Source organism: Vespula vulgaris, chromosome 2 (genome assembly GCF_905475345.1).
Source record: "Vespula vulgaris chromosome 2, iyVesVulg1.1, whole genome shotgun sequence".
In the NCBI taxonomy this organism is placed as follows: Eukaryota; Metazoa; Arthropoda; class Insecta; order Hymenoptera; family Vespidae; genus Vespula; species Vespula vulgaris.
Window position 1 is genome coordinate 2161536 of NC_066587.1, and position 15329 is coordinate 2176864.

At 30.3% G+C, this 15329-nt stretch overlaps 1 protein-coding gene across 2 annotated transcripts; it reads left to right on the top strand.

Moving 5' to 3' along the window:
• Positions 1 to 796: 796 nt before the first annotated feature.
• Positions 797 to 14312, top strand: LOC127061778 (serine-rich adhesin for platelets-like). 2 transcript variants are annotated; one of them, XM_050989106.1, is made up of 12 exons: positions 797 to 1106; positions 1488 to 1723; positions 7637 to 7721; positions 8479 to 9456; positions 10126 to 10288; positions 10366 to 10564; positions 10672 to 10779; positions 11596 to 11763; positions 12016 to 12258; positions 12353 to 12619; positions 12877 to 13191; positions 13312 to 14312. In XM_050989106.1, exons 3-12 carry the CDS (start codon positions 7679 to 7681, stop codon positions 13363 to 13365), a joined length of 2538 nt encoding a protein of 845 aa, XP_050845063.1. In that variant the 5' UTR covers positions 797 to 1106; positions 1488 to 1723; positions 7637 to 7678; the 3' UTR covers positions 13366 to 14312. The 2 variants fall into 2 exon arrangements, with proteins under 2 accessions (XP_050845063.1, XP_050845062.1); XM_050989105.1 differs by having other exon boundaries at positions 8479 to 10288.
• The last annotated feature ends 1017 nt before the right edge of the window (positions 14313 to 15329 follow it).

The following is a 15329-nucleotide window of genomic DNA, read 5'->3' on the forward strand; positions in this document are numbered from 1 at the left end:
CTTTCCAGACACGAAACGATAACATTTTTATTTCAAACGTTCGTCAATAAATATCGATCATGATATATATATGTATATACTATATATATATAATGATATTTATAATTTATTTTAATCAATATAATTATATATATTATTAATAAGATAATTTGATTAAATAAATGTGAAGTTATTTAAATCATAAAATTTAACTGCTAAGTTATCGAAAAAAATAGTTTCATTGCATATGATTGCTACATATAAAGTTAAAAGCACGCCTCTCGTCATAATTCGGTGATTGCCACTCCCCAAATTACTGAATCCTAGTTGACGAACGTGCCTCATTGATTTTATTTACAGATCGAAATTAACCTTGACCTTATTGATCATTTAAATACATAATTTAATTCAATTTGAATTCTATCAATCGTGAATTCGATTTAACTTTAATCTAATTTATATATAAAAAATTTCTTTAAATAAAACAATACTAATAGTACATATATATATATATATATATATATATATATATATATGTATATATGTACTATATTCTATACTGTATTATATTATATATATATATTATATATTATATATTATAATATTATCATTGATATATATATATTCAATAATATATATATAATAACAAAAAATGCACAAAAAATCTAAGTTAGATCCCTTAAAAAGGTTTTAACAGTAAACGAGATATTTGAAATTCGCGGGGACGTGACACACCGCTTGAATTTAATTTCAACCAATCAGAAGATGCCCGCGACTATGATGCGCACGACTCTACCGCGAAAGGGAGACGCAGCCAGTCACGACAGTTCAGCGTTGGCTGTCGTCGCGATTGGTTATCTCGTGCTTTTCCGTTATCACGTTAGTTATTCCTTACATAGGACATATGTCGCGTGCGAAATAAAAAGAAAGAGAAGGTGTACAATAAACGAGAAAGGAAGTCGCAGAAAGAGAAAGAGAAAAAGAGAGAGAAAGAGAAGAGTATCGTAACAAATAAATAATTAATCTTGTTAACGTTATACTTATAAAAGCGTATTCGAGTAATGTTGGGGTACGTGTACGCGGGTGCACGCGCGCGCGCGTGTTAAACCGCGCGAGACGAAGAACACGTAAGTGCTAAAAGAGAGGGAGAGAGAGAGAGAGAGAGAGAGAGAGAGAAAGAAAGAAAGAAAAAGAAAGAGAGAAAAAGAGAGAGAGAGAGAGAGAAAGAGAGAGAGAGATAAAGAACGCTCCTTGTCGTCGTCATGGGTACCGTGTGTTGTGGTGTATTCTTATAAGAAAATCTAATACTAAGTTTTGTTTCTCTCTCTATCTCTTTCTCTCACACTCTCACTCTCTCTCTCTCTCTCTCTCTCTCTCTCTCTCTCTCTCTCTCTATCGAAAATTTTTCTTTTAAAAAAATCTAACGAATTTTTTTCTCGATTTTTTTTTTTTTTTTGAGATAAAATGAATGCGAGAGATAGAACTAGTTGAGAGTGTTCTCTGTTTAGTTTCTTAGCCGTTACGTGTTGCTTGAGACGTACATATAACGAGAAAGGTACAGAATAGAAACCGTATAGAGAGGAACAAGGAAAGAAAAAAGAGAGAGAAAGAGAGAGACACAGGGAGATAGAGAAAGAAAGAAAGAGAGGACGATAATGCGGACTTGGTGTTTCCGCCTAGTTCGACACAACGTCGACAAAGACGACGACAACAATCCAGACGAATTTCGACGGATATATTCGTGGTAAGTACAACTAAGATTATTTATATTTTCTTTACGATCAGGTCTATTTGCGATTCTGTTCAATGAGAAACGTGTTCTCCTTGATCACAGTCTCTCTTTGTCTTTTCCTCTTTCTCTCTCTCTCTCTCTCTTTCTCTCTGTCCTTCTCCTTCTTCCTCCCACCCTCTCACTCCCTCGATCGATCGATCGATCGATCGATCAATCGGAAAGAAGTGTTACACGTCTATTTTGTTGCCTAAGCGGCAAATGGTATTGTTAACGGTACGATATCGTTACATTCGAATAACACCACTTACATATGTGCATGTGCGCGTGTGTGTCTATATATATATACATATATATATATTTTTCTTTTTCTGAGCATTTCAAAATATGTAAGTTTCTACTTCATGTTTGACTTCTTTTTAGAAATTTCGTCGGTATGCAAGAATACGAATATATGTGTACACACGCACAAAGAGAGGAAGAGAGAGAGAGAGAGAGAGAGAGAGAGAGAAAGTATACAGTTATGAAATTAATGGCAATCGAATAATTTGATTCTTGTTTTTACGAAGACATTTATTCGGGTCAAAATTTGGCAATAATTTTTAATAAATGAATAATCGATTAATTTGATTTCTTTTTCAATGAAAATATATACACAATATTATGTATTATGTATAATACCTTATAAGTTATGTTATATCTTATAATTATAACATTTTATATATAATATTTATATGTTATGACGATACAAAACTTACACTTCTAGAATGTTATCATGGGATGATATATACATCGTACTGCGAATCCTTAGGAAGTATTAAGTAAACAAAGTCTTAGAATTATCTTTTATGTAATATTAAATCCTAAAAGATGCGATCAAAGGAGATAAAAGTCGAACGACGTCGTCAAAAGTTAGTGACAGTTTTTTTTTTTAAGTTCGTAAGAGTGTTCGAGCAGGTTATTTGTGATATCTCTGATAGATTCTTTAAAATTATCTTCTTATAGTTTAGATTAAATTATTTGTTTAGAAACGATAATTCGTGAAGATGTGCGAATCAGTTCAAACGAATAACCTCGATAATTAATTCTTTATTTATATATATATATATATTTTATTTTTATTTTTTTATTATTATTTATTTTATCTTTTATTCAATCATCGATATAAAAGTATGAAATTGTAATTAAAACGATTTTACGTTGCTACTCGCGTTATCTTATCTTCATACGTGACACACACACACACATCTTGGTTCTCGGTAGCAATAACGGTGAGTTGTTCGATATATTACATCTTTGTTGAAAAAAAAAAAAAAAAAAAAAAGACAAGAAAGAAAAAAAAGAAATAAGTAAAGAAAAAAGGAAAAGGGTGGGGCGAATTTTTCTAGGAGATTTTAAAAATCAGTTACTTCTTTTTGATAATTTTTAAACTTATACCATTAAATCATGTATAATTTTATTGAAAAGAGAATGAAAAGAATATTAACCTAAAAAGTTATAGAAAAAGAACAATTGATTTATAAAGTTATTTAGGAATGACACATGGCTCTAATCCTGTACTTATTAAACAAATTTTTTAATTTAATTATTTTATTTCTCTATTATATTTATGGATAAACGAGAAAGAAAGAGAGAGAGAGAATAATGAATAAACGAGCGTAGGTGTGCCGTGTTATGTTGCATGCAGTTTGAGATGAAGAGAGAGACAGAGAGAGAGAGACAGAGAGAGTGGTTGCCTGCTGCGACTATAAAACCGATCAACCGAGCCACTCTCTTGACCTGACATTTAATACCATTACACGAGTCATAGTCGCTCGTTGGTCTTTCAACGAGGAAGAGAACAAAGACGATTTGCAGTCCTTCGTATGAAAAGGACGTGCTTATATCGAATTTTCATTATCTATTCATTGATATTTTATACAGTGACATTTTTATTTCTTTTCTTTTCTCTCCTTTTTTTTTATTTTTTTTTGTAAAAAAAGAAAACATCCGGCTATCTGATGAATAAACAAATCTTTTGATATTATTCTATAAATCAAAATCAAAACAGAGAACACGTAGTGAAAGAAAATTTTGGTAATAAATGTTTTCACTAGAATCTAGTGATCTTTTTTCTTCATTCTTGTCTAATTGCTTTAATAAGACCATTAATTTGTTTATCTTACAATTAGAAATAACAATCGTCCATTTATCCCAGTCATTATCTCTAATAGTTAAAGAGAAAACAGTTTGTAACACTTTATGTGGTCCACCGTGTATGTTACATATTATATATATATATATATATACACATACATACATACATATAATATGTATAAAGATATCTTTTTGATTCCCTCTAGACTAATATTAGTCTTGATTTATTCGGTTTAGATTTACACGTTTGCAATCTAAAGTGTAAATCTAAGGTTGCTGCTCTGTTTTTGTCTCGCACACGTTTATAAATCACGATTATTCACGAGTATTCACGAGGACGATCGACGCCGACAACGACGAGGACACGATGACGAGTGAGTGAAAGCGAGAACGCGACCAACTATAAACTGGAGCGCACGCGTCTATTATAATCGGAAGAAGGCGTAGCTCGAATCGGTTAGCTTATCCGAGAATTATTATTATTATTGTTATTATTATTATTATTATTATTATTCTATTACTATTCTATTATTACTATTCTTATTATTATTTCTATTATCATATCTATTATTATTACTATTATTATTATTTATTTTTATTTTTATTTATATTTTCTTAAATTTCTTTTCATTTTTTTAATAGAGAGATTTATTGAAGTGTGAAAACGCGAATCGATTTGTGTATGTGTACGAATGTGTACGTATGAATATATTATATGTGTAGAGTATAGAGGGATGATCATTATTTTCTTTTTTCTTTTATCTTTTTGTTTTTGTTTCTTTTTAATAGAAAGATTTATCGAAGCGTGGAAATTCAGATCGAGTTTTGTATGTTTTGTTTATGTATGAACATATATGTGTGTGGATCCATGTTTCTTCTTTTTTTTTTTTTTTTTTTTTTTTTTTTTTTTTTTAATCGAAAAATTTATCAAAGCGTGGAAATTCGAATTGAGTTATGTATGTATAAATTTGTAGGATTATATGTGTAGGGTATATATATCTTGATTTGTATTTTTTTAATCTATTTTTTTTTTTTATCGACAGATTTATCGAAGCGTGGGAAGTCGAACTTTGAGTACTGTATTATGTATGAACATATATATGTGTATGTGTGTATGTGTAAATGTATGTGTAACGTTATCGTGAGAATAATTTGCTAAGAAACAGAGGAACTTTCGTTCTCTTCGTGAAAGGCAAAGGTCTCGTAATAACGTCCCGTTTCTTTGTCTACGAACAATTTCGCTTTGTCTTAGGTTATCTTTCAGATATTCAAAGAAAATAGTAGCAGTATAGTTGCGTTTAATGAAAAAGGAAAGTTTTTAAGAATTTATATATATATATATATATATATACATATATATACACAACACATACATATGTGTGTACGTATGTGTGTGTGTGTATATATATATGGAAAATAAAAAATATATATGTATGTATAAAATAATAAATACATAAATATATATATATATATATATATATATATATATATATATATAATAGTCACGGAGAAAATAGCCTTTAACATTTTATTTGGTCCATCGTATATTTGCGATATAAACACATGGTGGATCAAAGCAATCAATTATTTTTTTTAAGATTTATAAGCTAATTTTCTTTTTTGTATTGTAAAACTACAAGCTAGGCTTGACCAAAAAATATCTATGAAATTTTTTATTATATTTACTGATATGTATGACACAACAAAATTATTATTTGCAAGTATGTTGGAAACAATGAAAATGGCTCACGTCAAAAATTGAACGAAAATCAATTTATGTTATTTATTTTGTTTCATATACATACAAAATATTTTCTTTTCTTAAAATATAATCCTTTTCTTCATATGTTATGTTCTAATTATATTAATCATGGAGTAAGTATATCATTGAAATAATGATATTTATTCGACGTATCTAATAAATGGTAAATCAATTTATTGTTTATGTCAATATTTCGAGTGAAAAAAATATCGAAAAATATTTGAATGTAATCATTTCAAAATGATTTCTTGAATGAGCCTCATTGTAAGAGACTTTGTCGATCCAAAGCAAGAGAATTAAATTCGATCGATAGAAGGCCGCCCGTATTTGTACTCGCTTCTCTCGCAATAGAACGTTCTTCATGAAATAATGGCTTGAAATTACGTTGGCTGGTCGGACAACGAGAGAATTATTTCGAGAGAGAGGGAGAGAGAGAGAGAAAGAGAGAGAGAGAGAGAGAGAGAGAGAGAGAGAGAAAGGAATGAAACAAATCTTTCGATGTTTTCGTTCCTATTGAATTGGCACTGCGTAGAAAATATATTATATATAATATGTCTATAGAAATTATGTTAGAAAAATTTATACATCAATGAACATTATTAAGAAAAATTATTACGACATAAATTTTTAACAAACTTTTATTCATTTCGATTATTAAAATTTTTATTATAGAGATTTTTTAATAGTTTTTCAAATTGTAAAACTACAAGCCTAACTACACATCAAATTTCAAAAGTCTCGAAAAAGAGTAATTGATTTATAAAACTCGTTAAGTTTTGACATATCTTGTATAAGGAATAATAAAAAATCGATATATTCGTAATAATAATCAACAATGGTACGATATATCGATAATATTTCGTGATATCAATTTTTTATTTTTTACTTAAAAAAAAAAAATAGTACACATACAGTAAATTATATTTTTTTTTTAAACTATGCACATTCACAGTTGTTAGCGTTCTTTCGTTCATACGCTTTCGCAATTATTCATACTGTAGCTTCTTCACGCTTTCACGATGTAGTTTGCGATTCACGAATCTATCTTTTATCTCTTCCTCGTGTAAATTCTGCAGTAATTATATCGGTCTTTTTCTTTCTTCTTTTTCTTTTTTCCTAGATATTTTTTTTTATCCGAGTTATTAATCTTTTGCATTTTAAAAATGAGCACAAAAGAAATATTGAATAATAGTTTAGATATTATATTACTTAAAAAGATACTTCCATTTAATCATTTGTATTTAAAAAAAAAAATCAAATCTCTCTTTTGATGATATAAAGAAATACACATACACACACAATATATATTTTTACCGATTGAATAAATAAAAATAATCATTTTCATCTCCAAAATTATTTGAAAAACAAATCGAATTACATAGTTTACCTTTTTATTTATCGCATTTCTTTTTACCTTTTTCTTTTTTTCGTTTAACACGAAGAAAATACCTAACGATGTTACCGAGAAAGCTCGCTAACTCACTTATTTCTGATTCGATTCGAATTCAAGCTCGGTTATTTTTCGTGAGGGTGCGGGAGGTAATGTGCCGGCAGAGACCTAACTCGTGATAATCCAATTGACGAGCATTGCAATTGACCTCCTTTGCTTGATGCGTGCTCGAAAGATGACGACGTCGTTATTTTGCTCACACTCTCTCTCTCTCTTTTCTCTCTTTCTCTTTATATACTATTATGTAGATATGTTATTTCAATTATTTATACATATATGCGTGTATGTATATATATATATATATATATATAAAATTGCTTTAGATATATCTTTATTATCTTATATATTTTTCGTATAACATACACATTTTTGTGTAATTAATTGAGAAAGTTAAAAAAAAAAAAACAAAATACTCTCTTTCTGTAATAAATTTTTAATAAATCTTTTAGCCTGTTTTTTTATATCTCTAATTTCTTTTTTATTATATAGATAAATTATATAGATGTTATTAGATTTTGTTTATCTATCTATCTGATATTTTATACGATTTAATATATTTAATTGGAAGTTTTTATTTCAGATTCAATAGAAAAAGTATCGGTATTTACCGATCGAAAAGAAGATGTACGAAGCAACGTCGTATTTGTTGCTGAGAGTATGTTTAGGTAAGTAGAATTTATTCTACATGTATGTATGTATTTTGTAATATAATCGTTCGTCTCGAGAGTCGTGGGAATTAGGAAATGAAAGGAAGGGGAAAAAAGAAAAAAGAAAAATAAAAGATAAATTTATGTTCACGATGATGATGATGATGATGATGATGATGATGATGATGATGATACGTAAGTACATAGTTCGCGACGACGAAAAGCCGAGCAAGCGATATTCCCGTAAAACCGGTTTTTAGATCCGTTAAACTCTTCTTAGCTTGTCTATATTCTCACGATTCGATAGTTTTATCGTATCACCTTGAAAAAAGGAATCTCATGAAACATTTGTCTCCAATACTTATTTTTTTTTCGTTACTAATTAACTCGTATTTAGGGAGGATGGAAAAATCAAATTTAATACTAAAAAAGAATATCAACGATGATAACAAAAGTGTTAATGATGGTACAAAATCTGTGCACTTAAAAAAATTTACTTATTTCTTCTTTCTTTTTCCTTTCTTTTCTCTCTCTCTCTCTCTCTCTCTCTCTCTCTTTTTAATTTAATTTAATTTTTCATTTTAACTGGAAAATATTGAATTATATTCTAATAAAAGTTACATAAAAAAAAATTAAGTAACATAAATTTAGATATAAGAAATTGATAAACTTAGAAGGATTAATAAAGTGTGTAAATAGATCGAGAGTAATTAAATGAATTAAACAATGTTAAAGAAAAATATCTATGTAAACGTTCTCTTCAATGATATCATAGGAGCTATTTTATTGGTCTTCGCTGGTGGAGTGACAACATCGAGCGTGTCAGAAAAGTTTATTGAACTATCGAATAAGAATGGCGATTTGGAATCATCGTCATTGGTTGTAGCTAATCCAGTTAAAGTCAATCAAAAAGAAGAAGAAGAAGAAGAAGAAAATGGCGGTGATTTGAAAGCAAAAGGTTTGAAATTATCCGATTTCGAGGATGAAGATCGTAAGAAGAAAGGATCGAAAGAAGAGAAAACAGAAGAAGAAAAAGAAGAAAAAACGCAAACGACGATTTCTACGGTAATTAACGAAACTGATGGTGACATAGTTGAAGATACAGAAACTGTTAGCAGTATTGCAACGACAACGATCGAGTCTACTTCGTCATCTCCATTTTTGGACAATGAATTAGGCTCGTTCGATCGAATGGAAAAGCTAAACGTAGATAAATACGTCGAGGAAGGGAAAAATGTAGACAATATAAAAAATGTCTCGATAAATTTGAACGAAACTAAATCAACAACGATTATTCCAGTACCAACGTTACCTGTTGTGTCATCGTCGTCCATGTCCAACGTAATTGCCGAAAAGGAATTATTGGAGTCGAGTAAAATTAATCTAACCATTGCTACGACAACCAGAGACGCATCGATTTACGAGAACACGATTGGTCGAAAGGATTCTGAAAAAAAGCTGATAGTAACCGAGCCTTCGGTTGTTTTAGAGAATAGTATTCAACAATCAGGAGCATTCGAAAGTAGTTATAAAACTGTAAATAATTCAACAATCGAGTCTACCAGTTCGTTATCTTTGTCAAGCAGCAGTAGCAGTAGTAGCAGCAGCAGCAGTAGCAGCAGCAGCAGCAGCAGCAGCACATCGACCGAATCTTCATCTATTGGAACTCTCACAATTGGGACTCTAACAACAGAAACATCGTTTCCTTACGTTCAATCGGAGAGCGATGATCCTAACGATTTAACAGGAAACGGTATAACTGAAAGTACTAATTCAAATACAATCGTATCAATGACCACTACTGTCCCCGTTGATTCCTCCATGTTAGATACGAAAACTACCGACACTCCAACTAGCAAATCAACTCTTACAGATGATTATTATTCGACTCTTGGTACTGGTATCGATAACGATTTTTCTACGGAAACTACAATCGAATCCTCTGATGAATCTTCCGTTAATCCAACGACTAGTTCCTCGTCCTATTCCGGTAATACTGTTGAATACAAATTTGTTACATTAACGGAAAACAATAGAAACTCTTTCACAACGACAACCTTGGCTATCGAAGAGACGTTGTCTATAGATCATGAACAGACTGATATCAACATTAGTAACAATGTCTCCGATTCGAAAGAAAGTACAAGAAGTTTTTCAGAAATTGCATCGTGGCCTAGATCGACCTCGGTTGAACGTACTTTACCTGTTACACCTTCGCCAAACGCGATTATCACTAGCAGTACGATTAGAAGTACACTTAGCAGTACAGAAAACAACATGATGACCAGTGTTGAAAGTACTACCGAGAATTTAGACGCAACGCCACTCGTAAACGTTGTTACCTTAGATCTTCCAAGTAGTACCTTTGTTACAACGTTCCCTGACGACAAGTTATTAGGTGATAAGAAATCTGTTGATGTAGGCATCTCTACAACTACTGTTGCCACCATCTTGGAGACATTACCACCAGACGAAATTACATCGCTGGTTAGAATAATACTTGAGAGTAATAGACACAACGTTTGTCCACGTCTCGAAGAACTTCGACAATTTCTTGCTGATATCTTGTCCAAAGGTTTGGATAAGTAAGTATGCTTCTAAATATAACTTCGATCATATTGATTGTTTACTTCAAAATTTAGCATCGTCATCATATTTACAGAGTCATTCTGGCGAAACAAGTTAGATTTCATAAAAACCCATGTACCGAATCGGATAACTCAAAAGATAATTCATCATCCGAAGAATCTTTTTTTACCATATACGTTTACGTCGTTAATGAAAATGGTAGATTCGATGCCGCGATGACTAAGATCTTACCAAATTTCTACAAATCGTCTGTATCAAATTTTCCAATAACCGTAAGTTCAATTTCATCTTTGGTCTAACAGATCAGATTAAAATCTCTTATGTATATTTTATTCTATATCGTTTAATCTTTATCGTTTGATTAAATTTATCCTTTCAGATACACAGTCTTGTCCTAGTACAGGAAATAGATTCTAGCAACGCAATAGCTGTCGTTGTGGTTTCGTCAGTAGCATTCATCTGTCTACTTCTTCTTGCTGGCCTTCTGGTAAGAGAGATTTATTTGATGTATTCAAACAAAGAATATAAAATTGTTATTCGCGATACCGACTATACTCATTACTAAACAGAAGATACGTTTCGATTTATAAAGATGCAACAGCTACGTCGTAGGTTCATGAAAGTCTTCCTCGTTTGTACGCCTACTCGTAACTTGCCTTACCTGGTATTAGTCATGAGTAATTTGTTACGTAGGAATATCCGTGTCGAAAAATTAGCTTTACCATTGTGTTTGCTTGTATTTCAAGTGTCATGGAACAAAAATATATATATATATATATATTTTTTTTTATGAACTAGTATCTAATATATACATATGACAATGCAGTAATAAATAATGGCATTACAGTTTCAAATAAAAATCAATTATTTATTTATGAATAATTCATTTCTAAAATTATCTGAAGAACAAAGTAATATTATATCATGAAATTTATGAAACTGTGACATTAGTTATTAAAAAATGAAAGGATCTATAGATCGTGATATTTGGCTAATATCAAACATTTTCTGTTTTTTAAAGTTATTTAAGTGAATTTTTCTTTTACTAAACTTATACATCCACATTCCCTCCATTTTTAAATAATTATACCTCCAACTTCTTATCTATCTTTTCAACGTTACACATTTCTTTTCGGTAAACGTTTGAAACGATAAAACACTCGCAAAAACGGTGATGGCGATTGTGATAAATACGAGGTCATATTGAGGCCATATACATACATATAACCGATATATATGTATATATATATATATAGGAATATTATTGATCTTTCGCGGATTACAAATGTGTCCATTTTTGCAGTTCGTTATGAGAAAAAGACAAACGAGATTCAATTATGGCGAACGATGTCGACCTGTATCTTTGGATGCCTATAGTTTGGACAGCGTATCTGCTTATAACAGTGTTAGGCGAAAAGGCGTTGCTAGATCATCCAAAAGAAGTTATGGTAATCCTGCTTTTGAAGATTCAGTGAGTATTTTATTACATAATACTTAGATAGTAACGTGTATATGTATGTTACATGTATAACGTTTATATATTTTATTAAATTATAATAAAATTTGCAGTGTTACACATATTGTAAATATTTGATTACATACATAAATTAGAAACTATATGTTTGAATTTTTTAAATATAATAAAAGAAACTTGCAAAGTATTTTCGATGAAAATTTTGTAATTTCTAAAGTTTTACTTACTTACTTAGTTACTTACTTGCAGACTGCAGTTCCATCTCACCCATTGAATTTCACTGGACTTACTTCTTTCTCAAACGACGTTGATGCCATTAATGAAGAATTTTTAAGTATACCCCAAGTTTCCGCTAAGATGGACGAACTTCCTTTGGGTGCTGAAGTGAAGAATAGATATGCGAATGTAATACCACTTCCAGAAAGTAGAGTACCGTTGAAAAAACTCAACGATGATCCTCTTTCGGAATACATTAATGCCAGTTACGTTCGAGTTAGTTCATTTATTATATTTTATTTGTATGGTTCATTGTATGTATATATCTATATATATATATATATATAAAAATTCACAAATATTTTGTTAGGGTCCTAAAAATGCGACAAAATATTACATTGCTTGTCAAGCACCTTTGGATACAACCGTCACTGATTTTTGGCGTATGATTTGGGAACAACAATCTAAAGTGATCATTATGTTGACTGATCTTTTTGAAAACGGGGTTGAAAAGTGTACCGAATATATACCACCTTCCGAAGTGACCGATTGTCATAGATTGTACGGTGATTTTCAAGTGACGTTAAAGAAGCGAGAAACCAAAGAGAAATATGCTATATCGACGTTACACTTGAAAGTAATCAGTTTAAATCAAATTAAAATGGATTTTTAACGTGTGAGCCAATGTGATTATGAAAGTGATTTGTAAGTCATATATATTTTTCATACTGAAGTATCTTGACATTTGAGAGAAGAGTTTGAATTATTTAAAAATTTTGTTTTTTAATATTTCAAATGACACTATTAGATCACTTTCATAATCACCAGTTCCAGTTATGATCATGATATTATTAATTGTGTTGGTGCTCTTCTTTCTTTTATTCTTTTTTGCAGAATTTAGAAAATAATACGTTCAGAGAAGTATACCATATTTGGTACTTATGGCCAGCCAGTGGCGTCCAAACGGACGGTGCAGGACTTATTGCTGTACTTCTCGAAGGCAGAGCCCTTCAAAGAGGTGGTCCAGGTCCTATAGTGGTTCATTGTAGTCCTGGTACAGGTCGTACCGGAACATTGATAGCATTGGACTTGGGAATTAGGCAGTATGAAATTACACGAACGGTAGACGTCCCAAGAGTGGTTTATACGATAAGAAGAGATAGAGCTGGGGCTGTGCAAACTAAAGAACAGTATGCTTTTATATATAAGGTGTGTATAAGTGTTTCAACATTTTTGTTTTGTTTTTCTCTGATGTTAGATTTGTATGATCAATCTTTTTTTTTTTTTTTTTACTTTTTTTTATTTATCTTTTTCTCTCTCTCTTTTAAGGCCTTGAATTTATATGCAACCAAACTTGCTGGAGGTATGCTGGAATCAACATAAACCGTTCGAAAAGTATAAATTAATTTTGGTCTAAGAAATTCGGCGAGTGCTGCAAAAGAATGTTAAGATTAATTTCATAGTAATCTTTATCGTTGGTGGTAGTTAAAGAAGGACAGATAGACCATTCTTTTGTATTCCAGTTAACTGGAGTAAAGAAAACAAGACAAATATAGATAATTAACGAGTATTAAACGTTACCTAACGATCGGTAATCAAAGATCGAGTGAAAGGCTGAATGATACTTGTGATATGTGGACCATTCGTTGATATTCATTATTATGCATATATCATACGTGATTCAACTATATCGCGTTATATTTTTTACTTACGGCCTGATGAATACAACTTTTTATCTCCTTTGATAAGAATTTACCGATCTCTCTTTGGTGGAAGTATTCAGTATTAAGGTATTCTATTTTTATGATAGAAACAAGGTCGAGAAAGAAAAAAATTTTTTGCGCAATTAGTATTAACAAAAATAACGAAAACAAAATTGACGCGACTAGCTTCAATATTTTTTTTCTTGTTTCTCTCTCTCTCTCTTTTTTTTTTTTAGAGAAAGAATATAGGTAGAAGCATATTTATAAGCGAAATGACAGAATGTATTTTATTTAATCTTTTTTTGTTTTTCAATGTTTCAATGTTTTCAATTCTTTACACCCATTGTTTTTCTTGTATTCGACAATTTTTCATATTTTAAGAAGCTTATTGTGTAATCCTAGACGATGCGCTCTCTTTCTTTTTAAATCAGTTCACAGAGATTGCAAAAGTTATTCTGAATTTATTGCCGTCGTGATATGAATATATTTTTCTTTTCTTTTTTTTTCGTTGTTACTATTGTTATTGTTATTGTTATCTGTGTATAAAGGTATATCCCCAATTCGTAGCACATTGCTCTCTATAATTGTACATAAGTAATAAAGAAATGCAGAGGCACGTTGATTGAATTTTTGTCTTCAAGGCTGTTCACCACCTTTCACTCATATACTTCCGTATTGTATTATATATTCATAATTTTTATCATATAACATTTTCTATTTTCTACGTTTTATTGAATTTAGAAAATATTAAGAAGTATAAGGAGCCATAAAAAAATATGCATGAAATTACAATAGAATAGATAAAGTTACTTTAAAAAGAAGCTAAAATCATTAATTAAAATTAATGTTTCTTACATGTTCTTCAATATATAATATTGTAGAATTCTATCTAACTGACTTACAATTAGATTTCATCAAATTCATTGTATTTTGTGAGCTATATCCATTTCTAACGAAATATACTAATGTTTAAATATTACCTCATCGTACTTCAAATACATTGTATTAATAATATTATTATAATTCATTAATGATTGTATTAGTAACTGTTAACATCTTCGTCGATAAATAGTTCTTGTATTTGTCTTCGTCGATAAGTAGTTTTTGTATTTATCCTCGTCGATAAGTAGTTCTAGTATTTATCCTCGTCGATAAGTAGTTCTTGTAAGTGATCCTTATTTTCGTCGATAAGTAGTCACTATCTCCATTGGTAATAACTTCGTAAAAAATCGTGAAAAAAACATGTGGTTTCGACGTTTTACCACGAGATGGAGTAAGAATCTTATTTTTTATAAAAATGTTCTGCAATAAAAATTGCATACGCACGTACACATATATCCTTTTTTCATAAAAAAAAATCTGTACTTCAGTAAAATCTTACAGTTTCAATTTAGCAATATTAAACAATTGCTTCAATTTAACAATATTAAACAATTCCTCCGCCATTTCTATTCAATTAATCATTCTTTCCGTCCTTTTGACCATTTTATAAAATGATTGATGAGTTTTGTACGTATTTAAAATACTAAACCGATTAATCCAACGATTGCGTGTTGCCTCGACAAAATATTGAAAATTAAAAAAAGGAGGGGGAAGAAAGAAAGAAAGAAAGAAAGAAAGAAAAAAAAAGAAAGCAAAGAAAAA

Bases quoted from the DNA above. Each gene is read 5' to 3' on its own strand.
- LOC127061778 (XM_050989105.1), top strand. From the start codon at position 7,679: ATGTACGAAGCAACGTCGTATTTGTTGCTGAGAGTATGTTTAG. The intron at 10,565-10,671 runs GTAAGTTCAATT...TTATCCTTTCAG, and splicing joins TATCAAATTTTCCAATAACC to ATACACAGTCTTGTCCTAGT. The intron at 10,780-11,595 runs GTAAGAGAGATT...CCATTTTTGCAG, and splicing joins TTCTTCTTGCTGGCCTTCTG to TTCGTTATGAGAAAAAGACA.